Source organism: Phyllostomus discolor, chromosome 4, assembly GCF_004126475.2.
Source record: "Phyllostomus discolor isolate MPI-MPIP mPhyDis1 chromosome 4, mPhyDis1.pri.v3, whole genome shotgun sequence".
Classification (NCBI taxonomy): domain Eukaryota; kingdom Metazoa; phylum Chordata; class Mammalia; order Chiroptera; family Phyllostomidae; genus Phyllostomus; species Phyllostomus discolor.
Window position 1 is genome coordinate 32,422,586 of NC_040906.2, and position 26,266 is coordinate 32,448,851.

At 41.1% G+C, this 26,266-nt stretch overlaps 1 protein-coding gene across 2 annotated transcripts in view; it reads left to right on the forward strand.

Annotated features, from left to right (window-relative positions):
* HECW2 (HECT, C2 and WW domain containing E3 ubiquitin protein ligase 2) overlaps positions 1–26,266 on the forward strand; it is a 353,554-nt gene that overhangs the window by 127,179 nt on the left and 200,109 nt on the right. For both annotated transcript variants that reach the window (XM_028508950.1, XM_028508951.2), the window contains exon 2: positions 7,465–7,791. In XM_028508950.1, coding sequence (XP_028364751.1) covers positions 7,500–7,791 — 292 coding nt within the window. In that variant the 5' untranslated portion in view covers positions 7,465–7,499. The remainder of the gene's footprint in view (positions 1–7,464; positions 7,792–26,266) is intronic.

Genomic DNA, 26,266 nt, shown 5'->3' on the forward strand with positions numbered 1-26,266 from the left:
GCCCAGCTGCCACGGCAAATGAGTAAAGATGCTGCCTCGGTTCTTCCCACACTCGCCATCCTATATTCTCCTCTCACGGTATATTTAAGGGTCTGCCATTTGGGTGCTGACGTTTTGTTAGTGTTTTTCCTTTATTTTTGTCCAGCATTCATTTCCTTTTGTGCTAACAGCTCACTTCTCGAGGAATCACTTCTCCCCCACTGCCATGGGTTTTGGTAGAATTGCTGGTCTAGTTCTTCTCTTCTTCTCTAAGAGTCCACAGGATTGTCTTCCAGGACTCAGTCCTGAGCAACATGATGGTGGTGAGGGGACAGATGTCCGGGTGGCCTGATCCTGGTGGCCACTGTCATCCCAGAGCATCTTTGGCTCATTCTTTTTCTTCTTCTTTTTACTTTGTGAGCTACCTGTGTCTTTCCAGTAAGCTTCCTTTACGTTTCAGTTTATCAGAGGAGTTTCTGTCCCTTGCAACTGACGTGCCATATCAAAAGGGAAGGAAAATCATTTGTAATCCCACCATTTATAACTGCTGAACAAGTGTCTTTTTTTCTATATGTGTTTATTAACACAATTTAAGTACAGTGGACCCTGGAACAATGTGGGTTTAAACTGCTTAGGTCCACTTATATGTGGATTTTTTCAACAAACATATACAGTGCTGTAAACATGTTTTCTCTTCCCTATGATTTTCTTAATAACACCCTTTTCTCTAGCTTATTGTAAGAATACTGTGTCTAATAAATAATACATATAACATACAAAATATGTGCTAATTGACTGTTTATGGTATTAGTGAGGCTTTTGGTCAACATTAGGCTGTTAAGTAGTTAAGTTTTTTAGGGTGTCAGTAATCATATGTAGATTTTCAACTGAGCCAGGTGATCCGTATCCCTAACTTCCACATTGTTCAAGGGTCAATTGTATATTGTGTATATAACACTATTTGCTTTCAATTATTATATTAGAGTGAACAAGTTCCCAATTTAAATGTTAAAAAATATGCTTTTAAAGGCTCCATAGTAGTCTATAATGTAAATATCCCATAATTGAACTCTTCGTTATTGTTGAAAATTTATTTTGCTTTCAAGCTGTGTCCTGTTGTGAATAATGTTGTGGTAAGCATTTCTTTTCATAAATCTTTGCCAGTGTCTCTGCCCCTTTCCTTAGGCTGAGCCCCGGACGCATCACTGAGTCAGAGGCGTGAGCGAGCGAGTCCGAGCAAGCGCTGTAGAGCTGCTCCCCTCAGCAGCAGGCGGGTCTCTGCCTTTCCTTTTGCAGACTGTTGTTTCCCAACACTGACGTTTTAGGGGAGAAAAAAAATCACAGCTTATTTTTTACATTTATTTTTATATATAATTACTGATGATTTTTTCTTTTGTGAATTGTCTAATCACACCTACACAGAACAGTTTAATTAAATAATCGAATTAGAAACCTTATTGAGTTCAAAGAACTAAAAAGAGTTAAACCAAATCCTAATTATTTTCTCACCTAATTGCATATTTAGTGATTTAAACCTAAATCAACATCTTGAAAGCACTGTTGGACTCAGTTTTTAAAATCAACAGCTTTTGGAACTTAAAACAGTTTATTTCTGTTTGGGTACTTCCCTTTTCCAAATTTATAAGTGGGTTATTTTTATGTTGGGGGTCATGAGGTATCATTTGATAAAATTGCAGGGAGAAGAGCCTTTTCTTAAAGGGCAGCAGCCTGGAGGGAAAATTGCATTTTTGGAAACTTTCCACCTAGGAAGAAGTGAGGTGGGGCTGCATCACCCCAGGCTCTCCATCAGTGCCCAGGAGTGATGGGCAGTTAGTTGCAGGTGTACAGGAGAGAGGTTTCTGGCCTTAATCGTTTTACTAGCACTCTCTTGCCCAGTCAGCTGAGCTCTGGGTTCTAACTGTGTCTGATAAACACCGATAATGACTGGGAATGCTTTGTCTTAGCAGTGGACACAGTGGAAAATTGCTGGGAGGGATCCTTGGTTGAGAGTTTGCTGATGAATTTCTTCATCTCAGATGCCGCCTGGCATTGTTGGGTCTGATGGGTCTTTGTTTTCTCTTTCCAGACATCTCATATCTCTCCTTTTTGCAGACTAATGTTCTTTAGTGTCTCTTCACATAAATATAGTTTTATTCCTCTTTGTTTTCCTCACTTATGTGGTAAAACACACATGGCGTTTGAAGCATAGTATAAACAGGTATGGGTTTGTGTGGGTGTGTGGCACTTTGGGGAATTTTCAAGGGTTAAACAGAGACATTAGCTATTATTGCTTTTATTTATCAGTTTCCAGGGTAGGTGAAAATCATTTGCTAGTGCATGGGTTCCGTGATTACCCTTCAGGTGAGGTTAAGTAAACTGACATTCACCTCCAAATGCTCTAGCAAAAATATTTTAGATAAAAACAGTTGCTTAATTTATTTGTCATCTGCTCCTTTCTGTCTCTTCTAAACAAAATCTGCTGCTTTGGGGAATGAAGTTGTATACTAAGGTGTTTTGCAATGTGCTTAGTAATTACATCTCTCTTGACCTCTGGAAGAAAAGTGATTTTGTTTTGGGTTGTTTAAGCAGATGTCTGTTATCTGAGAGAGCAGCATAGTGCAGACCTAATCACAATGAGAAGAGGGAGGGTTTATTTAAGGAGTGCTACAGCCAGGTAAATCGCGTCCGTTGGGAATGGGACCCGGAGCAGCAGCAGAGGCTCACCGTGGGAGGGATTAGTGAAGGAGCTTTCAAGAACCTTCTTCCTGTTCATAACTATGGTGGAGGCTACGCAGCTTCCCTTACTATCAGCTTTATCTTCTAAAGCTTTTCAGAAGAGCGTGGGTAATATTCTGAAGAAAATTTGTCTTTCTCATTGCAGAGAGCATAGATGTGAAACCAAGAAGCCAATTAAGAATTCTTAGATTTCAGTAGCAGAAAATCAAAAGCAGTCATTCCTTATTGAGTAGCACTAGACTAAAACGTTTAACTATAAAATTTAGAGTGGTTTGATTTTTTCACCTTTATGCAACTTTGTAAATGTATTTTTTGAATGGTGTTTGATTCTATTCATTATAGAAATGTGAAATCTAAACATGTATTACTTTTCCTATAAGGGAAAAATGAAGTTTTCCACATCAGGTTTGGTAATAGCAGCTCGTTGTAATTGAAGCATTCTTACTCTTTTCCATTGATCTAAGTGATGTAAAGTAAAGCAAAGCATCTGAATGAGGTTTTTAAACACTGAACTGATAAGCTCTTAAGAAATACATTGGCACAGTCAATTTTAAATACTAAATACTAAGGGCACTATTAAGCAGAAACTATATTTGAATACTTGTTTTATCCCTGGCCTCATAATAATGAGCAACTCATGCCCACCCTCACAAGAGTCTTTAGGACATCGTGACATGGATATATGGCATTTACTTCACACTCACCCCAAATGGTATTGATTTGTCTCAGCCTTATCAAAAGTTTCTGGGATTCTGACAGTAACTAGAAGGGAGGGAGGAGAGCTATAATGGGGGAAAATAGTGGGAGGTCCATCAGGGAACGTGTATATACATAAAGGACACATGGACAAAGCCAAGGCTGGTAGGTTCGAGGGTGGGAGGCAGGGAAGGGTGGGGCGGAGGACCGTGGTGGGGTGAAACAACAATAAAAAAAAGTTTCTGGGATTCTGTTTTTGCTTAGATTGAAAATCCAGAATTTATTTCTAATTTCTTCATTTTTATCCCCTGTAGTCAATCTCTTGCCAAGTCTTTAGGCTTTTTTGTTTGTTTGTTTTGAAATATTTGTGATCTTTTTGTGTAACTAAAATCCATTTTTCAGTAGTCAGTGTGAGATGCCCTAACTAGCTGCTATCTGGTTTCCCACCTCTGTTTTCTTCCTCTGACGATCAGCCCTGCATAAGCTCTCATCCCATACTTACAGTTCATATTTTGACTCCTCTGCTCAGGACCCTGGAATGGCTCTATGCTCCTGATTCTTGGTGAGGTTCCAACGGAATTACTTCACATGCTGCACCCAAACTCTCCTAATCTTCTCTCTCTAATCTCACATCTCACTACGTGTAGTCACCAGTCTATGAGTGGTGAGCTTTAAAAGTTCTTTACAAGTGAGTTGTTTCAGAGTTGGAATTAAATTTTTATGTAGAAACAATTCTTGAAGAGCCATGTTCTTGAGTCGTGAGCTGTATAACTCAAAGACCTGTGTGTTCTAACATAGTTGACTTCCGAGCTCCGGGAACTGGAAGCCATGTTGAATAGGAAGGCAGGGCGAGGACGGACATTTTTTTCTTCCTTTTTACCTGAGTACAGGGTCACCCAGCACTAGGGAGACGGATAGTGATTTTTCATGTGTAAATGTGGTCTTTAGCATTCAATTTCTTTAATTCATTTTCGAGTCCTAGTGTTTCTCTTCCCAACTCTCAGCCACAGAGTAGTGATTTTCAACCTTTTTCATCTCAGGGCACACATAAACTAATTACTAAAATTCTGTGACACACCAAAAATATAGGATATTTTTTTACCGATCTGTCAAAAAAATAGGTATAATTTTGAATCATTCACACCAGATGGCGTTGGTTGTGTTGGCCACTGCCATTTTTTTATTTGACCGTCTAAGGGAAAAAGGATCAGTGTCCCTGACTGCACAGTCAGGTATCGCGTGTTCTAGAAGTTCTTGTGGTGCACAGGTTGAAAATTGCTGCCATAGGCATCAATTCAGTGACTATGATATTTCCCTATTAAAATAACAGAAGTTTTTAATAAATACTTATCGATACCTATCATGTCCCAGGCACTGTTGTTGACACTGGGGATAAAGTAGTCAACAAAACAGATGAAAATCTCTGCCTTTGTGCAGCTTACAGTCTTGCCTTCTTCCAACTTTACTGAGGTACAACTGGCAAATTATACTGTAAGATATTTAAAGTGTACATTGTGGTGATGTTTATGTATACATTGTTAGGGGATTTTCCCTTCTAGTTAATGGGCATATCCATTGTCTCACATATATTTCCCTTGGTGAGGACATTTAAGGTCTACTCTTTGACCAGATTTCAATGGTATCACACAGTATCATCAGCTGTAGTCACCATACTTTATGCTAGATCCTTAAACCTGGTACTACATGGCTGAAGTTTTGTGTCCTTTTACCAGCCTTTCCTTATTTGTCCCACATCTCAGCTCCTGGTAACCATTCTTCTACTCTCTGTTTCTAAGAATTTGACCTTTTTTCCTTTTTATTTTTTAGATTCCATATATAAGTGAGATAATATTTGTTTTTCTCTGGCTTATTTCACTTAGCATAATGCCCAAGGTCCATCTATATTGTCACAACTGGCAGGATTTCCTTCATTCTCACAGCTGAATCATATTTCATTATATATATAATGTGGAAACATATATAATATGATTTCAATATATATATATTGTGGAAACTTATTTCGTTGATTCAGAAGGACATAGCTATGGGTAACTGGTGATTGGCAGCTTCATTATGACAACGTGCCCACTCATGCATCACTTCTTGCGCAGAATCTTTTGGCAAAACAGGAAATCATCCAGGTGACTCAGCCCTGCTAAAGCCCAGATTTGGTACCCTGCAACTTCTAGCTTTTCCCAAAACTAACATCACCTTTGAAAGGGAAGAGATTTCAGACAGTCGATGAAATTCAGGAAAATATGATGGGGCAGTTGATTGCAAATGGGAGAACTGTGTGAGGTCCCAAGGTGCCTGCTTTGAAGGGGACTGAGGTGTCATTGTCCTATATACAGTGTTTCTTGTATCTTGTATCTTCTCCAATAAATGTCTCTATTTTTCATAGCACATGGCTGGATACCTTCTGGATGGACCTCCTATACCACCTCTTTATTCATTCATTTGTTGATGGATGCTTAGGTTGTCACTGTATCTTGACTACTATGAATACTACTGCAGTGAACATGGGGCTATAGAGAGCTCTTTGATCCTGTTTTTATTTCCTTTGGATAAATACCAGAAGTGGAATTGCTGGATCATAGACTAGTTCTATTTTTCATTTTTGTGGAACTGCCGTACTGGTTTTCATCATGACTGTATTACTAATTTACCTTCCCACTGACAGTGCCCAAGGGTTCCCTTTTCTCTACATCCTCACCACCACTTGTCTTCTTGATAATAGCCATTCTAACAGGTGTGACGTGATACCTCATTGTAGCTTTGATATGTATGTCCCTGATAATTAGTGATGTTTGAGCACTTTTTCATGTGTTTATTGGTTATTTGTATATCTTTTTTGGAGAAATGTACATTCAGTTCCTCTGTCCATTTTTAATTGTATTTTTTTGCTATTAAGTTGTATGATTTAAAAAAATTTGTTTTAGTTACAGTTTATATCCAATATTATTTTGTCTTAATTTCAGGTGTATACCATAGTGGTTAGATCATATACTTTAGTAATTGTTCCTCTGATATTCCTAGTACCCATCTGGCACTAGACTTGTATGATTTTTAAAAATTATATTTTGGATATGAACCCATTATTAGATTCATGATTTGCAAATACCTTCTGATATTCCATAGGTTGCCTTTGCATTTTGATAATTGCCTCCTTTGCTGTATGGAGCCTTTTTAGTTGGACCAGCCCCACTTCTTTATTTTTACTTTTGTTGCCTTTGTTTTTGGTGTCAAATCCAAACTACCATTGCCAAAACCGATGTCAGGGTGCTTGCTGCATGTATTTTCTAATAGGAGTTTTATGGTTTCAGCTCCATGTTCAAGTTTTAAATTTGGTTTTAGCTTACTGAAGAGACTATCTTTCCCTAAGTTTATATCCTTGTGGGGAAAGTACACGATAACCAATAAATAAGTGCGTGGTACTATGTGGTACTATGTGAATAGCATCATAAAAATTGTTATTGAAAGGAAAAGCAAACAAGAAAGGAGGGATAGGGCACACTTGGATGTTGTAATTTTAACCATGAGAGCCACTGCAGTTAAATGAGGAGCTCCTGAAAAAGACTTTAGTGAGTTACATTCCTATGCAAAAGAAATTGAGCAAATGAATTTGTCCTGAGTGGAATATTTCAACTGTGTTTTGCATGTGTCAAAATTTTTTGCCTTGCTATTTTAAAATGTAATGGCAGCAGCAAATAATTATGTGTGGGGGGATGAAAGAGAAGAGGGTGCCATTTCTGAAGGAAAAACGATAGACCTAAAAGGGATGGTAGAGGAATCCTTTTCTTCCTTACTTCCTAGGAGGAAGCTGTGCTGCGTGAAATCGAGGGCCACAGGCTTGTGATGGCCTTGGCCATTGTCTGACCTCAGTGGTTTCTGACATCAGCAGTTGACAGTAGAATAAGAAGTTTTATTTTGATAGTGAAAGATTATTGTATGGTCAGGCTTTAATAGACACTCCTCAAGGCTTTATGTCTGGGAGGCTTAAACCTAATTCCTCGTTTTGCAGCCCTAATGCTGTGTGCTTGTCTGGTCTTGCAGCTTTGTAGGAAGCCAACCTCAGAGAGGCAGACGGGATGGCCAGCTCAGCCCGGGAACACCTGCTCTTTGTGCGACGTCGAAATCCCCAGATGCGGTACACTCTGAGCCCCGAGAACCTCCAGAGCCTCGCCGCCCAGAGCTCCATGCCAGAGAACATGACCCTGCAGCGGGCCAACAGTGACACGGACCTGGTGACCTCTGAGAGCCGTTCCAGCCTGACTGCCAGCATGTATGAGTACACGCTGGGGCAAGCCCAGAATCTCATTATCTTCTGGGACATTAAAGAGGAGGTGGATCCCAGTGACTGGATTGGACTTTATCACATAGGTGAGTCAAATGCAATGGACTTGCTGTGTCTGCGAGCCTACATTTTACTTTGACTTTATACTGTCTGTATTTCTCCTGTAAAAAGAACTCATATGTATAACTAAAAACAGTAAGATTCTGGGAATTCTTTCTTTTTCTTTGGGTGGGGGAGGGACAGTTATAGATACCTTTGCTGATATGAATTCTGTGGTTATATCTCTACCCTAATTAAATGTCAGAACCTGCAGATTTCACAGTATTTTCTTTCTAAAACTTCACATTGCTCTTGAGAAATAGTTCCACATTGGAAAGGGATGGCTGTTGGCATTTATGAATGTTTTTTACACTGATGAAAAAGATTCCTAGATTTAGATAACTGATCTGAAAAAATGTCCTGTATTTTCTGAAGGTTGAATTTTATTAAGGACAACTTTCAGTCTGAAATATTATTTCAGAATCTTTGATGTGTCCTAGATCAATTAGGTGAAGAAAGTGTCATATTCTTCTAACACATGACTGAGAAATAGGTTGCTATTTGTTTTAATCAGTGTCCCAGCTCTCTTCAGTTAAGCTGTCTCCTTAGGTAGGTGAACGATGAATAATGTATCCCAGAAAATATAAGTCTGTTTTATTTGAAAGCAAAGGTCAACACTTATTAACTAACCACAATGAAAAAATGTAAATCAAACGACAATAAAATCTAACATTCCCCAAAGTTAGAGAACTTGTTCACTGAACGAAGGGAATTAAAAAAAGCTAACATCAGTTGTTTTATTAAAAAGACATTGTTGCTTGCAATGTAGATTATAAATCAAGTATGTTTCTTTGTTTTTAAATAAACAAGTTAGGGGGAAAAAGACCTGTTTAGGGCAGTGCTTTTCAGCCGGGGCGGTTTTTCTCCCTGCGGGACATTCGGCAATATCTGGAGACATGTCTGGTCTGCACGACTTTGTGGGGGGAAAGGGGGACCAGGGCTGCTGCTAAATATCCTGACATGCACAGGACAGCCCCTCACAACAAAGACTTATCTGTCCCCAAATGTCAACAGTGCCACAGTCGAGAAACCCTGGTTTGAGGCAAAGTAACATCCTTGCTGAGATTGTATTAGAATGTTAAACACATTGCACTTTATGTTGCTCTGCGACAAGGAATTTTATATTAATCGGTTTGTATTTGCTTTTATATCTCTTCATATTTAATCCAGCTAGATAGCAAGAAACCTAAAATGGCAAAGAGAACATCAGTGAAGTTTTTTTCTTCTGATGACAATAAAAGAGGGGAAGATCTTCAGAGTTCAGTATTTCCCCCAAATGTGTTTAAATATATATTCAAAGTGAGGAAGTCCCATGATTTAAAAATCATATTTTTATATCTGATATCTATTATGTTCACAAAATATCTCACTGTTCTGAAGGAACTCTTTTGGTTTTGATGTAGTTTCACCCTTTTGGATTTCATAAACTTTTTTCTTTTCACTTTTCTTACAATATTTTTTCCTTTCATCTCATTTTAGATTTTGTAATGCTTAATACGAGACTATAAAGAGCAGACTATGTTTTTCTTAAGTGCTTTTTGTGTGATATTTCTTTGGGACATAAACCATTTTATCTTTTCTGTATGGGACGATTTCTGTATGAATGACTTAGTCCGTAAGATGCTAGAGTCACTTCAGGCACTGACTCTTGTTACTTCACACTTCCCCTGCCTTTCTTTCTGCTGCCCCAACCCACTTGTATTTTCCTATCTAGAGTTAATCCAGAAGGAACTAAGGGATTCACAGCCAAGTTCATCCTATCTCTGAATGACCAAGGCCACAAAATCTTTCATGTTCTTATGTTTAATTTTCTGGAGGCAGAAATAAAGGTCAGAGTGCTAAATCTGGAATCAGTCTAAGGATTTGTCTAGGAAAGTAGAGTTAGGAAATAAATCTCTTGGAAAGTGCTCACTCTAACTCCTCTTCAGTTTATTTCAAGATGCTTCTGTGTGTTTCTTACATATCATCATTGTGTTTTTGCTCTCCTGTATTTAGTGACTTTTCCCCCCCTTTGGCTACTTTCAATGTTTTCTCTTTATCCTGGTTTTTAGCAGTTTGTCTACAATGTACCTAGGTGTGACTTAAAAAAAAATTTATTTATCCTCATTGGGATTCTCTGAGCTTTGTAAGTAAATGTTTTTGCTGCAAGTTGGGATATTTTGGCCATTGTTTCTTCAAATGTCTTCTTCTATGTTTTCACTTCTTTTTCTTGGACTTCAATGACACATATATTAAATCATTTCATGTAGTTCTACAAGGTTGTGGTCCCATTTTCTTGTTTCTTTGCATATCTAGCACAATTTTTGATTTTATAGTAGACATTGAGGATTCTATATTATAGAAAGCCTGAGTTCTGAGGAATGATTTTTGTTTTAATGCTAATTTTTATTCTAGTAGGCAGATTTATTTCCTTGAATTTGGTAGGTACGCTTTTATACTTTGTTAAGATGGACTAGTGGCGAGCCCACTGTGGTTCGCCAGCACTTCTAACTTGATGGCATTCAGCCTCTGGGTTTGCTGTCCTATGGATTTTGCTAGGGCTTGGTTTTGGGCTTTGTTAGGTGGGTCTACAGCAGGCCTGACTCTAAGACTGTGTACTTATCCCTAAGTAGGGGCATTTCTGATTTCTCAGCTGGATGCCTGTAACGCGAAGAAGGTCTCTTCGCTCTGACTGGGCTGTAATTGCAGTGTTCTCCAGCACTACTTGCCCTCTGCTATCTCCATTTTACTCTTAGCCCTGTAGCAGCCACTGTCTGGAAAGCCTTGGTAGTCTTACCCTGCACAGGTGTGGCCCATATTTTAGCCAAAGGCCTGTGGGGGATCCACATATGGGCTTTGGGCCTTCACTCCTCCATAACTCTTTCTTGCGCTCTGCCTGGAGACGGCTGCCTCCTCAGCTCATCAGAAGGGCCATGGACCCTCGTTCCCTGCACTGCACCCCTGGCCGAGATCTGAGTGGTCATAGAGTCACCTTGTAAGTTTCTCTTCTCCCTAGGATTTTGGTCTTACACCACCTGTGGGGCAATATCTAGAAACCACCACCTCTTCCTTTTATAGTTTCCATTAGGAAGGCTAATCTGGAACTGATGACTTCAGTATGGCCTGAAGCAGAAGTTCCGCCCATGCTTTTGACTTAGGGTAGGCAGTAAGAGGTTCCACTTAATTTCTCCATCGAGCTATTCCCAGAGAACTCTAAATAAATAATAAATGATACTTTGAGTCCTGTCTGTTCCTCTGTTCTTCTTAGTGTGTTTTCTAATAGTTTTTGATCCCTGGCAGGGGAGAGGGGTGAGGAACTGGCTCCCTCAGACCTCTCAAGGGGCTAGGACTGATACAGACTAGCATTTGCAAATAAAAATACCACACAGGTAGAATGAGGTACTTGGTGTTCTCAGGCATGATGTTGGTTTTAGTGGGCCTTCTATAATGAGTGGGTCTAAAAGGCATAAATGGGTCCCTGCATCTAAAATATTAACTGTGGCTCATTTATATAGTATCAGGGCCATGGCTGTGCTAAAAAGAAAGACTGGCTTGTCTGGGGACCTCAGCGTGAGTGAATTCAAGAGACCTGGCTTTGTGCAGAGATAGCCATTTCTCGCTTGAGGCCCTGGAAGGCTGTCCTGGAGACAGCCTCACTTCTGTGGGGACTCTGCCACCCCACTTGGAGAGAATGGGGAGCAGCAATGTGGTCTCTAACTGACATCCATTTCTTGATCCCTTTTTCCTGCTGGGGTCAAGATGTGGGCAACCAGCCCTTGACCTCGGGCAGGTAGGCCCTGCCCACATTCATGAAAGCTTTAACTCTGTATGGTAATCTGACTAGTGAGTTGTCTAGGAGTGGGCACGTGACCTAGTTCTGGCCAGTGAGAGAGATGTAAAGGGAAGACTTTGGTGAACTTCTTTCTACAATGAAAAGCCAGAGCTTCACGAAGAGGGAGTCTTTAAACTTCCCTTTCTCTTGTGCTTGAGACTCTGGTGGAAAGTTGTAATGTCTTGACTGCGTCTCTAAAGCCATCAAGAGGTGACAATCAGGAAGATTAAAAGCTGTGGATGATAAAAGAGAGAGTTAGAAGGAGCTGCTGGCACTTCAGAGTTCTTGCTACACATGTGAGAGTCCTCTACTCTTTGTTTATCTTCAGTGAGGCCTCCTTCTACCAGCAGTTCTTCCCTGCTGAGCTGCCAGGGTGGGTATGAAGAAAGATGAGGACGGGAAAAGAGGGACACCGGCTGCCTTTAAAGGCAGGATGAAGAGTGAGAGGGCTGCTTCGGTGGTTACTGCTTCAGGGAGGCTTTAACACAGCTGAAAACCACTAGGTTGTTTTGAAAAGAAATAAAAAAACTTGTTATTTGAGAACAGCAACTCCAAGTCATGTGGAAATGTTCAAGAGTGTAGTAGGACTAATAATGTAATGGAGGATCTTTCAGTGACTAATCAGTAACTTGGAAATATGTCAGTTTGTCATTTTTAAATGAAGATAGGTGAGATGATACATTTGGAGAAGACCTGAAAGAAAAGGAAAAAAATGCAAGGCTGGGATGGGGAAAAGAGTTTCAGGGTCATAGTTATGTCATAAATTGAAGGCTGTTCTTGCTAAATAGCTCCTGAGTTCTATGAAATAGAGGTGCTGAAAATGCAGGTTTCGTAACAGTAGCACGTGTGTCAGAAATAGCTTCAGATTTCTATACCTCTTGGTAGGAAGCAGCTGCTCCCCTTCAGTTGTGTCCTGAGAATCTGGGCTGTTTCCTAGCAACATCTAGTTTTATTTGTGGAACAGAGAAATGGTCTCAATAGAAATAAGTTCCAAAGGGGAAGGATTTGGGTGGAGCATCGGGCCAGCAAGGTGTAGTTTACTGGCAGACTCCACATTCTGATTGTGCTTCCCTTGGCTTGTATTTCCTGGCTGTCTATAAGTTTGAGGTTTTTTTGTTTTTGTTTTTGGTTTGCCTAATTGTTAATAATATTTTACACTGTATAACTCATTCCAGCTGACTATTCAGCATTCCTATTGTGGAGGGAAAATATACCCTCTTGGATCAGAAATACAAATCTTTCTCTTGCCATTTTAGGCAGTATATGGGTTTTGTTGGGAATACAAAGAAAAAAAGTCGAAACTATTAGGCCACCACTTGGGGAAAATGGGTGTAAACATGGTTCTCAAATCAAATGCTAATTACATTTTCTCACATGTACCCCGAGACTTCCAGACACGGTCATGGTGTGGCTGTAGCCCTGGATCTCCAAATTACAGCAATTAATGCCTTGCATATGGTTTGCAGAAACCACTAGGTTTATCATTTATTGGTTGGTCTCCAAAATTAGAATTGACCCCTCACAAGTTTCACGTTGCCTTTTCCCAAACTCACTAAATAAGAAGAGCCCAGTGTTTATTTTGTTGAGAAACACTTCGGATAGCAAACTCACACAGCTTTCCGTGAAAGATCAAGTGGGCACCCTTGAAACAGGAGGCAGGGCCTGTCACATTTGTTTCAGCCTCACACTGTAATTCCTCTTCATGTTTGGCCTTGTGCTTATTTTTATGACTATTCAAAAGAAAAACACTTCAAAAGGCTTGACTTGACATTTCTCATTTGCGGGCAGCTTTGGGCACCCGAGCAGAGTGAGGGAAATGCACATTGTGAAGCTGAGAAGTGTACACTGCGCTGTACACCTGTGCTGCTCAGAGTGCCGGGCGACCGTCGGTTTGGTGCTAGATGAGAAACTTCCGCCAGAATGTAAATCAGTGTAACTGCTTCCTTCATTTAGAAAGTCTCGCTATTAAAAATTATCTAAATTGAATAACGGGCTTCTTGATGTAGGTATTTCATATTCTGGTACCAGCTTCTTATCTTGTCATGGACCCAGTAATAGAGAGTTGACCAACATTTGTGCCATACGTTGAGTATACTTCTTCTTCTTTTTTTTTTTTTTTAGAAATTTATTTATTTTCAGAGAGGGATGGGAGGGAGAAAGAGAGAGAGAGAGAGAGAAACATCAATGTGCAGTTGCTGGGGGGCATGGCCTGAAACCTAGGCATGTGCCCTGACTGGGAATTGAACCTGTGACACTTTGGTTTACAGCCCACGCTCAATCCACTGAGCTATGCCAGCCAGGGCCTGAGTATACTTCTTAGTGTCCATATGTTGACTGAATCTTCAAAGATGAGTGACAGAACAATTGCATTTGACTCTGTCTTACAAAAATATCATAGCTTGTGTTTTATGACAGTTTTTCCTATTTCTTTGCATTTGGATAATAAAATAAAGTAAGGCCACAATAGTTAGCTAAGGCATTAAGGTCACATATTTTATTTTATTATTAATTAATTAATTAATTTATGTTAGATAAAGGGAGGGGAGCATGTATAGTTTAAAGGATATAAAAATGAAGGTGCCTCATATTTCAAAGGCATGTTCTAAGACCATATATTTTAGAGCTCTGAGACCTCAAAGTTTCAGCTAATAGTGTATAGAGAAAAACTAGGAGCCACAGCGGTGATGCCATGAAGCTAGCTGCATGCAGCCAAAGCTGGACCTTGCGTTCTGTGCTGCAGTCTTCATGTTCTCCCCTCCGTGTTGAAAAATGTAGCCCGTCATTTTCCAGCTTTTCATTACTTGCCTAGCACCTTCTTGATTTTTGAAATATTGAATTATCAATTGTACTGTTAACATTTTTTTAACCACCTGACTAAAACAAAACAAGTTGATTATCTACCCTGACCTTGTTCTAAGCAATAAGGTCTGGAAAAGGTTACCTGTGTTAGTTGCATTTCTTTCTAACAACATGAACTGTTTAAACATAACTTGTCTATAAACCACCCAGGATCACCCCATGCAGCACACTTTGAGAAGTTCTGGGGTTATCAGTCATAAGAGTCCAGGCTCTGAGGTCAGACTGACTGGTAATTCCAAACCACTTACTAGCTAGGGTGAAGTATGCAATATTTTTAAGCCTCTGTTTCTTAATCTATAAGAGAAAAAGGCAATGGTACCAATATCATGAAAGTTAACAAGATAATGTTATAAAGTGGTCAGGCTCGTTGTAAAGTATTGCTGATTGTAAACTCTCATCATTATTTTGGCTACTAGTTATAATAATAAAATCATTTCCTGGTAGTCTGAAGCTGAAGTACAAACTCACCCACAGAATGAATCCACAAGAAGAGATTTCCAGATTAAAGTGGCCACTTCTGCTTACAGAAAACAAAATCAATTCCTAGGAAGCAGAACAGTAAGAACTATATAAAGCTCTTAAAATATGAATGCTAAAGAGCACAGTATTTTAACTTGAGTCTTATGTAGGCTCTAAACCAACATGCTTTTCAGGGTGACGGGAAGGATGGAGTTGAATCTGAAATTCAGTCAAATGGAACAAAGAATGTATGTACTGGGCCTTTAGTTTTCAGAATAGCTATCAGAGGCAGTAGCGAGTGTCTGTTCTGAAGTTCTTTTGGTATTTTTACATGATTACTGCCAAAGAAAAGTTGTTTTAGGTCGTGTCTTTAAAGTTTAAAAACTCTTTTAGAAATAAGAGTTTGGTACATGAAATGGTTTCTGGAACAACTGAACTCTGAAATACTTTTTGCTACTGGTTGTACAGGGTGGGGCAAAAGTAGGTTTACAGTTATTCGTATGGAAAAATAATACAATAATTAATAAATAATATATAAGAATAAACTGTGTTTTTGTATTCACACTGTAAACCTACATTTGCTCCACCCTCTATGAGTCAGGATAGAGCAGCTTATGCTGTAGAAATGAGCTAACCCTGAAACCTCGATGGCTTAAGGAACAAAAGGTGATTTATTGCTGATGCTATGTGTCCAGCATGGGTTGGCAGGTCTTGCTTTGTGCTGCCATTTTGTGAAACAGGCTCACTACCCTCTTGATTTTTGCCACATTGGATTATTAAAGGCTCAACCATCTTGCCATTATACCATCTGGAACACAAAACCTCTCCAAAAAGGTGTCAAGGGAAGCAGAGAGAGCTGGGGAGTCTTACACCAGCTCTTACAAGCTTTGGCCCTAAGGTGACACCTTTTGCTCTTGCTCAGAGCCTGTCACTCACTGTTAGTTCCATGATCTGCCTGTCTGCAAGCAGACTGGGAGGCTAAGAGATGCCTTTGGCTACCTAGTGAGCAGTCAGTGTCTCTGCCATAGTAGACATCTGTGTCTTGCTAGCAGTCTGACGGGTTCTCTGGTCTGTTCCAAAGCCTAAGACATCCTTATATGGACGTTGCAAGAATGCATGCTGGGGTTAGAAAGTGTCGTACTCTGGATGGACTTTGCAAGGTGTTCAGGAGACTAAATGAGAGGACACACTCAGCGTAGACCAAGGACAGTGTCTGACATTATGGGGGCACAGTAGCAGTTAGTAGACTCTGCATTCACAGCATGGGATCGGTGTCTCAGACTGTCACAGGTCCTGCCTTTAATGCGCATGATGAAGATTTGGTTCACAGAGAAGCCCATGTGTTCAAAATAGTTACGGAAGACCTCCCTGGATGAGAGACTCTCAAAAATCGTATAGCTCAACATATCCAAAGAAGCTTTAGTGTGTTTTATTCCCTAACATACTGGTTGTATGAACTATTTGAAATAGGCATTCTCTCCATATATTGAGATGATTACTTTCTATCAAGTTATTCCATAAATGTTACCTGACAGGTTTTATCTCTCTCTCATGCTGTCTGTGCCGCATGCAGTCTAAAATAATTAAACAGTGAGTTTTAGGCTAGAGCAAATGAAGTAAAAGTAAATATTTTTTAATTGGAGATTATTTCATAGTATGTAGTTTTCTCCTAATGACTTATTTAGTGGATTAGTTTTGGCATTTATTCATTCATTTGTTCAACAATATTAGCAGTTTATATACCAGGCATTTGTAGGAATTTTTAAAATAGTTAAAGGGCTGGCCTTCTGAGGCTTTTTTTTAAAATTATTATACAGTGTATTAGCCTTTTGCTTCCTGTTTCCTTACCCATGGCTTCTGTCTTCAGTATGGAAATCACTGTATGTTTAAATTGACATAAATTGCCTGAATTTAGCATGTTTACTGCTTTATACCCTCATTTTTTGTGTCCTTTCTTGTTCTTTTGTTTCTGAAACCATGCCTCTGCTGCCCACGCCATCAGAGATGTGTTTCTGAAAGTTGCGTGTAGCTCAGCATGAAGGTTGTCTGTAGGTCTTTCTGACATTCTGAATCAAGTACTTATATATTTATAATGTAGCTGCTACACCTCTAGGACACATGAGCACTATTAAATTCTTGATGAACCAAGGAATTATCTTTTTACTCTATAGGAATGAGTACTACTTTTTGATGGTACTATAGTTAATAGCAATACATTATACTATTAGAAGCAAACATGTTATGGAAAGAGTAACCTCCATCCCCCTCCCCCCAAAAAAACCTTGAAATTTCTGACTAAGAATTTATATTATGTTAACTAATAGGTTTCTAAATATTTGCAAGATATCTTTTTATAGCATCCAAATGGATTTTTTTTCTTTAAGTGTGTGTCTGTAGCATAGTTTTGATATGATAAAACATTCCATGTGAAAAGGAAAGCCTTAGGAACTCAGTGAACATTTGGAGGAAGTTCAGTTTTTAGTTTCGGGTTGCATGACAGCCATTTTTTCTGTTTGCTTTACCTGCCAAAACTTGTCATCCCTGAGCCAGGTGAGGAGGTGAATGAGGTGAGTTGTGCTGTGTACATGACCCACGGCGACTGTGATGTGAGCAGGGTTACAGGTCAGCATGCGTCAGGTAACTTAGAATTTTCTGGTCTGTCATATGATTCATCTGTCTGAATGGAGTGTTATGCAACTAATGACATTTCTTTTAAAAAATCATTGTCATTACCTGTAAAAGTCTCTCTAACGACAGCAGTGCTGCTCACATAAGCAGCAACAGTATCTGTGCATTGTGCGATGCTGTGGATTGGAACTTCATTTTGCCTAAGTTTCAGCCGAATATAACAAAACCATATTAGTTATTTAAGGAAATTGAATGTTGGCAGTACAGGGGAAGTACTGTATTTTCATCATCTGGAATCATTAAACTATATTATTCTTCTGTTGACATTTATTGTAAACCTCAGAGCCACAGAGGTTTTAGATTTTGGAAGGGGATTAGTGATCATTTATTCCACCAGCCTCGTGCTACATGAGAACTAGGGGCCCAGGCAGATGCAATAATACGCCCGTGGGTGCTCACGACAGAGGCAGAGCACATGCAGTGTCTGATGGGGGTTTCCTCCACAGCGGAGCTGCTTTTGAAGAGCAGTTAGGTGTTGAAGGCCATTCCTGCAGGTGGTTTTTGAGCGTCGTTAAAATTGCCTTTCAGATCCTCTGTAGGAATGCAGTATGACTTAACAAGTTCCACAGAGCCAGCTTTTCTTCCAACGTTGGAACAGACTCCTGTCTCGGACTGAGTGCCAGAAAAGAGAAGTTGGGTTGTGTTAGGGGCTGTTTTTATACAAACCCCCGCTCTCATTTAAAACTAAAATTCCACTCAGCCTGGTGGGATTCTTAGAAGAACTGCACACTTCACGTTCCTTCTAGGGGTGCACACTCAGGGTCTGGAATGGTTCCCATGTTATTTTAGAGGGTTCTCTTTCCCCACGTCTCCTCCGGTGCCAGGTGAGCTTGCGTGGTTACGCCAGAGGTTGTTAAACGGGCACTTGCTATGCCCGCACTGGGCATCACTTCATCTTGAAGATTTAGTAGAGTGCAGTGAGTCAGTTCCTTTTGTGGAGGCTCATAAAGATTCATTTTATAAATAGTTTTTACAGCACTATCGAAAATATCCCTTCGGTACTTACTGTCCCTTTGTCTCAGCAACACGTCAGGGTGAGTTTTTTCTTGTAATGCAAGACACACAGCAATACATTGTGTGCTGTTATTTCTTCTGCTCCCCTCCCAGTGCAGTGCCCCTTGCCTTGGGGTTTGAAATCCCCAGGGCCGAGGGTGTGTGAAGACTCTGGGCATCGGAAAGGATGAGATGATCTGATACAGTGATTTTCAACCTCTTTCCTCTTGTGGCACACGTAACTAATTACTAAAATTCTGCAGCATACCCAAGAATATATTTTTTGGTCATTCTGACAAAAAATAGGTAGAATTTTGATTTATTCACATGGGATGACTGTTGTTGTGTGGGTGGTTGTCTTGTTTTAAATTTGGCAATCTAGAGGAAAAGAGGTCAGTGCCCCTGACTAAACAGTCAGGTGTTGCGTGTTTTAAAAGTCCTTGTGGCGCACCAGTGGAAAGTTGCTGGTCTAATATGATGGTTTAGTAAAGGCACAGAAATTCCTTTGTCATAAAAATGGCATCTTTCTTTAAACTCTCACTGATGTTACTTATTGTTTCCTAAAGGCAGATGTGGCCACTACTCGTAAGTGTACACGGGCTGAAATACTCTTTACGTAGTTGTATCTGTCAAAACTTCTTCACCATCTCTATTAAGAAAAAACTATAAAGAAGTAAGCAGTGGTTATGGAGAATTCTTATTTATAACGGGTCACAACAGGGCTCCTCTGCCCCTAGTATCTGCCAAAACCATGCTCCTGGAGGTCCACAGTGACTCGCAAACCAGACCCCCCATGTTGTCAGTCTCCACTGCCCCAGCCATTGATGTAGCCCCTTTCTTTTTAGGCTGCTTCTTCACTAGCAGTGATGCTGTCCTGGCTCCCCCAGTTTTCTGGCCACTCAGTCTTCTCCTCTTTACTGAAACTCCCTCCTTCCTTATCCTCTTACATCCTTTAGGTTTATTGCATGATTTCATTCACTCCCTGTCTCTAGCCAGTCTAAGCAGAAAGCTTCATTTCTTTTTCTTTTTTTTTTAAGATTTTATTTATTTATTTTTAGAGAGAGAGAGACAGACAGACAGACACATCAATGTGCAGTTGCTGGGGGCCATGGCCTGCAACCTAGGCATGTGCCCTGACTGGGAATCAAACCTGTGGTGCCTGGTTCGCAGCCTGAGCTCAATCCACTGAGCTACGCCAGCCAGGGCCAGAAAGCTTCATTTCTAACCAAGGGTGACTGCAGTCACCTTTTCCTGGCTCACGAGAGCCAAGCCTGCACCTCTCTGCCCCACTCTGCTTTCATCGCCCTCCCGTTGGCTGCACACAGTCCGCTGTGGCGAGAGCATGAGCATCACAGAGAGGGGTGAGCTCTGAGGACCAGGGCTTCCTCAGCCCTGCTAGTCACTAGCCAACCCCAGCCTCTGTCTGAAGCTCCCGAGATCGTTTCTCTCTGAGTATCCTACCTAGTCCTCAGCCTTTTCAAAACACATTGACTGACATGCCAAGCCGGTGTTTTTGATTTCTCTGTTTGTGTTAGTAGAAAGGCTGCTTTTCCAAATCAGGCTGGAAAACCTTCCCAGGGTTTTGACTCTCAGCCCACTCTCAGCCTGCACAACTAACTCGTTAGCTTCCTCAGTGATCTTGGTCCAGCGTACTCTAGTCTGATTCATGTCCACACTGCTGCTGAGCAGTAAATACAGATTTATTTTTATAGTCATTAACCTAAGTGCTTTACATATCTTATCTCATTTAACTCTTAAAGCAACCTATGGTAATGTATCAGGAGCTGTCAGTGACTAAAAAACAAGCAAACAAACAAACAAACAAAAGTGAGGAAATCTAGCCCTTCCCTGGACCAGTACCTGTGGCCAGGAGACTGGCATATGCAAATTATCCTCTAACCTCACCAGGGCCCACCTGGAGGTAGCTGGAGTAGGGGGGTGGGTAGTGTCGTATGAGCTACACTGCTGAGAGTGGGGAGAGAGGTGGCTGCTATGTAGCATGACCAATGTCTAATTTATGCAGTTAGGAGTATCCCCACTTTATAGACAGAGAAATGGACCAAGAGGTTAATTAACTTATCCAAGGTGTTTTTAGTTAGGATAAGGGGAAGTTGAAATTTTTCTGACTTTGGAGCTTATACTGTCCAGTATCCTGTGTCATAAACCTCCCAGCTTAACGGAGTAGAGGCTAGTGGTCAGGCGCTTCGGTTGTAAAGTTGGGTAGACCTGTGTTTAAATCTCCGATTTGCCACTTGCTTCCGGTATGACACTGGGTGAGTTACTCACCCTCCCTGGAAACAGCATCAGTCTCAGAGTAAAGGATAAAATCCTCAGTGGGATTTTTCCACGTACATATAAAGTGCTTGGCACAAAACTTCTTTAATAAATGTATGAGAAATGTCAATGGCGATGATGACGATGATGATCATGATGAAATTATATTTTAACAAGGCGAAGAAGATAATTTTCTATTTTTGCTTGCTATACTGGCAAAGTATATCTTATGCTTATAGATAAACTATTTGTTGAGTTAAAAATCCTAACATTATATGTAGGAAAATGTGATGAGTGAAAGCAGGCCTGAGGTAAGACTGAGGAGATGTCCTTAACTGACGTCTGGAGTTTTGACTATGATGCAGGACTGGGCATTTTCTTTACAGAAGTGAGCAGTTTGGTGGCTTGATGTGACCAGAGACTTTCTGTCATCTCAGGGTGACCAGGAAAGCCAAGGGCTCGCTCTCGTTTTGTGCATTGGTGAGCGAAGAACTGATTTCACAGAGCAGAGCAGAATGGGCAGCAGGGTACAGGAGAACATTGTTTTAAGTTGTACCCTGTGAGTGCTGGATGCCCAAGTATGAAATTCATGTGGGAGAATAGGGGCTAAATATTGTTTTTGGAGTTTGAAGTGGAAAAGATATGTTGGGATTTGTTTGGCCTGATTTTCAAGTTGCAGATTGAGACGTTACAGGACTGGGCCTGGTCATGGTTTCAGCCTTAGACTCAGGGATGCAAGTGAGCTGACTGGGACGGGCAAAGGGGACAGAAAACGTGCTGCTGGGGGAAATGTGGTCTTCCTCTGGTGTCGTGCTTCCAAGTCTTGCTGACTGACAGCTGCATTCAAGTCCGCTGGAGAAAAGCACTTTTGAAGAAATATATATGTGAGCCCTGGCTGGCGTAGCTCAGTGGATTGAGCGCGGGCTGGGAACCAAAGTGTCTCAGGTTCGATTCCCAGCCAGGGTACATTCCTGGGTTGCAGGGCATAACCCCCAGCAACCGCACATTAATGTTTCTCTCTCTCTCTCTCTCTCTCTCTCTCTCTCTCTCTCTCTCTCCCCCTCCCTTCCCTCTCTAAAAATAAATAAATAAAATCTTTAAAAAAAAGTTTGTTTAAAAAAAAAAGAAATATATATGTGGCATCAGGCTCTGAACTACTTACAGAAAAGCAAAACATTTCACTCAAAAGCAGCAAAGAAGAGAAAATCAGGAGACCGTGTTCTCTGCAGTGTGACAACATTGGTGGGGTGCAGCTGGGTGCGGGGTGCAGTGCAGAGTAGAGTAGGTCATCACCACCACCAGCAAACAGCAAGCTGAGGCCGGTCCTGCCTCGGTCCTTGCAGCTGACTCACAGGGTGATGGCAGTAAGGCCACCTGTCCCTGAGAATGGCCGTGGTGTTCCTGCAGAGACCAGCAAGAACCAGCAGGCTCAGAGAAATGAGGGATGGTGTGGTCAGGCAGTGTGGCTGTGGTGAACCGTAAAGGATAAAAGCAGGGCTCCAAGTCAGCGTGGAAAAGAAGGCAGAATTAAGGTTTTAAGATTTTGGACTTCTCTCCAGTTTTTTCATCGTAATGTGTTTATAGTGCTTTTGTATTGAGAGAGGTCTTTTCAGAAACAGCTCGTGTAATTCTTACAGCAGTGATTATAGCACCTGATAAATGACGCCCCTGATGATTGGTGCCGGACGAGGAAGCTAGACAGGTTCAGTTGCTCGCCCAGCGACGGACAAGTGGGGACAGAATTCGATCCCAGTTGTCTTACAATTTCCTAATTCAATGCACACGTGATATTTAGGCCACTAAAGACTTATCCCCAAAACACAGAACTTTTACTTTGATTACATCCTCTGAATGTTATTCTTGAGTTATCTCATGTGGCTAAGTCCCAACCTCACAATGAGATTATAAATTCTTTGTGCACAGGGACTCTGTCTTATAGAATGTAGATGTTACAGGTTGAATTGTGCCCAACCCCCCAAATTCGTATGTTGATGTCTGAACCCTGCTACTTTAGAATGTGACCCTACTAGGAGATGGGAGCTTTACAGAGGTAATCAAGTTAAAATGAGGCCATTAGGATGGGCCTTAACCCACATGACTGTTGTCCTTATGAAAATGGGGAATTTGGATGAAGACGTGCCATACGAACATGGCAATGAACCTGTAAGCCGAATGACCCTTTCATCACAGTGCTCAGATGGAAACAACTCTGCCGATGCCTAGATCGCAGATTTCTGGCCTCCAGAACTGTGAGATGGTACATTTCTGTTGTTGAAACCCCTCAGGGTGTGGGACTTTGTTCCAGCAGCCCTAGGAAATGAAAAAAATAGGTATTTCCTTAAATAATGGGAATGTAACTAAGTAAGAATTCTTAAGCTGAGTAACATGAGTTTCAATTTTAAAACACCTTGTGAGGAGCTGTCAGGCCTGCCAAGGCTGCCCTTCTCTCTCGTTCTACTTCAGTAAAGCTGCCAGCCCCACCCAGCATCGCTGTCCCCTGAGCGGGGCATCCTCTGGTGTGTCTCCTGTGTGCTGTGCCCTAGATATCTGGACTGTGCCACTCTGACCCACGTCAGAGGCTCTCCGCCTTTCTACAAGGCCTCAGTATGGAACCTGGATTGCTTTTTTAAAGCTTCCACTGTTTAGTGGGTTGTTTTTTGTTTGTTTGTTTGTTTGTTTGTTTTACTTCTTCTGACCAAAAATAAAATTGTCATCTTTAGAAGTGGTGGCACCCACTGGAAAGAAAGAGCACTGTGTGACCTGACCACAGAGCCTCACCGTTAATGAAAAGATGCTGTTACCCCCAGTTGAGCTGTTGCCCCGCATGGCATTTGGAGCTCAGAGCCTGTGTTTGTCTGGATGTGCTGTTGTTATTGTGGCTCTTAACACCCTCTGTCCTCCCACTGCATGCAGTGAGTGTACAGACTGGCCGTGTCTTCATTATGTTTGGATCCCCAGTGCCTAGTACCCAATTCATATTCAGTACAAGTTTGTTGAATCCGTGAGCATTTTAAAAGGAAAACCGAGACTCAGTGTCCTATAGGTTGTATTTGAATTTTACATGCAATTGAATTCTAGGATATATTGCACCTGAAATGTTCTAGTCTTTAGGTTCAGAACATCGTTGATTTGGAGAATGTTTTTAGTCCTCAACTGGATTCCTAAGATTTTGTGGGTCCTGTGTTCTTTGTAAATTGTAGGGATTGTTTTCAATGGTTTAGGTACTTCTGGTTAGAGCAGATGGATCTAAATAACTCCTCTCCCTTTTCCATAATCTCTCTCTCTCTCTTTTTAAAAGATTTTATTTATTTACTTTTGGGGAGAGGGGAAGGGAGGGAGAAAGAGGGGAATAGAAACATCAGTGTATGGTTGCCTCTCACGCTCCCCCTACTGGGGACCTGGTCTGCAATCCAGACATGTACCCTGACTGGGAATTGAACTGGTGACCCTTTGATTTGCAGGCTGGCACTCAGTCCACTGAGCCACACCAGCCAGGGTCTTTTCCATAATCTCTTAAAGATCAATGTCTGTGAATTAGAGTGGGCATATATGATCATTTTCTAGGATCCATTCTAAGTTTAAACTCTATTTTTAATTTCTACTCTCTGTGACTGAATTTTTTAAAGACTAGCTGTCAGCACACTGACAAATTGGTCCTCCTAGATGATATTCTACTTCTCATCACTTTTAGGATTATGTCCAAATGGACAGTTGCCATTTACCAATTAAATACTTCCTCCCAAATGTGTTATATGCATTTTTATTTTGAAGAGCAAGACAATGGAATAATGATGATATTACAAAGGCCTGCAGCAGAAACGAGAATACTTGGAAGAGCAACAAGAGCACTTAATCTTTTTGTGATCGCGCCCTGCGCGATGACACTGCCGTCTCCTGTTGCAGGGCAGATCTGTGCCAGCTTGTCAGCAGCCGCTATTCTGAGGAGTCCTTTGCCTCTCTGGAAGAAACATTTAACTACACGCTATTTGTTGCCTGCATACCAACCCCAGGTTGATGAACCCCCAAACTCTGCCAAACCAGGGAATTTACTTGAGCAAATCTTTTGTGCTTCTTGTGTCAGGTTTTGTGGGTAACACATAATTTCTAAGTTTAAGGGACATACTGTATAATGGGCTCAGGAGTTGGCTCAGGTTCAAGGCCGGAACACTGGGATTAGTGCATGTGCTACTCCTAAATCTCCCTCTGGCAGCATGGCACTTTTCATTCCTGCCCAGTGCCCAGAGGCTCCTGATGGAAGCTCACCACGGAAACAGGATACAGAGGTAGCCCAGGCTTGACAGGCATGGCCAGGAATGCTCTGTGGGCCTGTAGCCTAAGTTTAAAGGAAACTCTTGGATCAGCTAGAAGCTTTCTGGAACTTTTTTTTTTTTTTTTTGATGTAACTCAATAGTTAAGGGATCCTGGGAATTTAGAGCCATAGTCACATTCGAGCATGGCTGCTTGGCCAAGAGCATTAGACTTAAGTAGCACTGAGTGCTCACAAATGGGGAGAAGATTGATCTGTGTCTTTGGGCTGCTCAGTGTTTGCCTCACGGAGCATTTCCTGTGAGAAGACCTTAGGCATCAGGGTGGGTATGACCCAACAGAGAACCATACGATTCTAATTTTTAGGTCTGAAAGGGATCTTTGAGCTTACTTGTATAATTTCTATTACATTTCAGTCAACAGAACAGGTTCATAGACTCCATTTTCCGTGGTCGATTAGTGGGGATGTCTGGGGCTAGAATTCAGGTCTTGTCTTTGTTCTCTGCTGTTCTTCCATTGTTTGTTCTTCCCAGAACCTGTCTAGCCGTGAACTGCCTTCAGCGGGGTGTTGATAAAGTGGCTCTTTTCTTTTAAAAATACCTTCTGATTTGTAGTGTTTATAGATTTCCATGGTATAGTTTTCCATAGCCAGTTTCAAACTACCAACAATCTAACAACCAGCTTTCAAAATTCCAGACACTGTTAACAATTGGCTCTAGCACACCACTGGTGGTAGTCTCCTGCCTGTTCTTTTTGCCGTTGTTGGCAGCAGTATCAGTGACTAGTGCCTTGTGAAACTGGTAAGCCCCTTTCGGTGGTGGGAGATAAAACAAGGTGACTTAAAGAAGGGCCTGTGTCATTGACTAGCTCAGTTACAATGAGTCCAGTGTTCCATTGATGCTGATTTCTTTTTAAGACTCTGTAGTCTTCTTGAGTTAACATGTGATAGTAAATACTGGATGCCAAGAGGTGATGTTTCTTTTCATTCTAAAGCATCTTGAAATAGTCATATTGTGGGACTTAGAATTTGCTGTTCATAAAGATTTTGCATCTTGAGACAAAGTACAGCGGAGGGATGCAGAACATTCCCTCTATCAATCTATCTATCTATC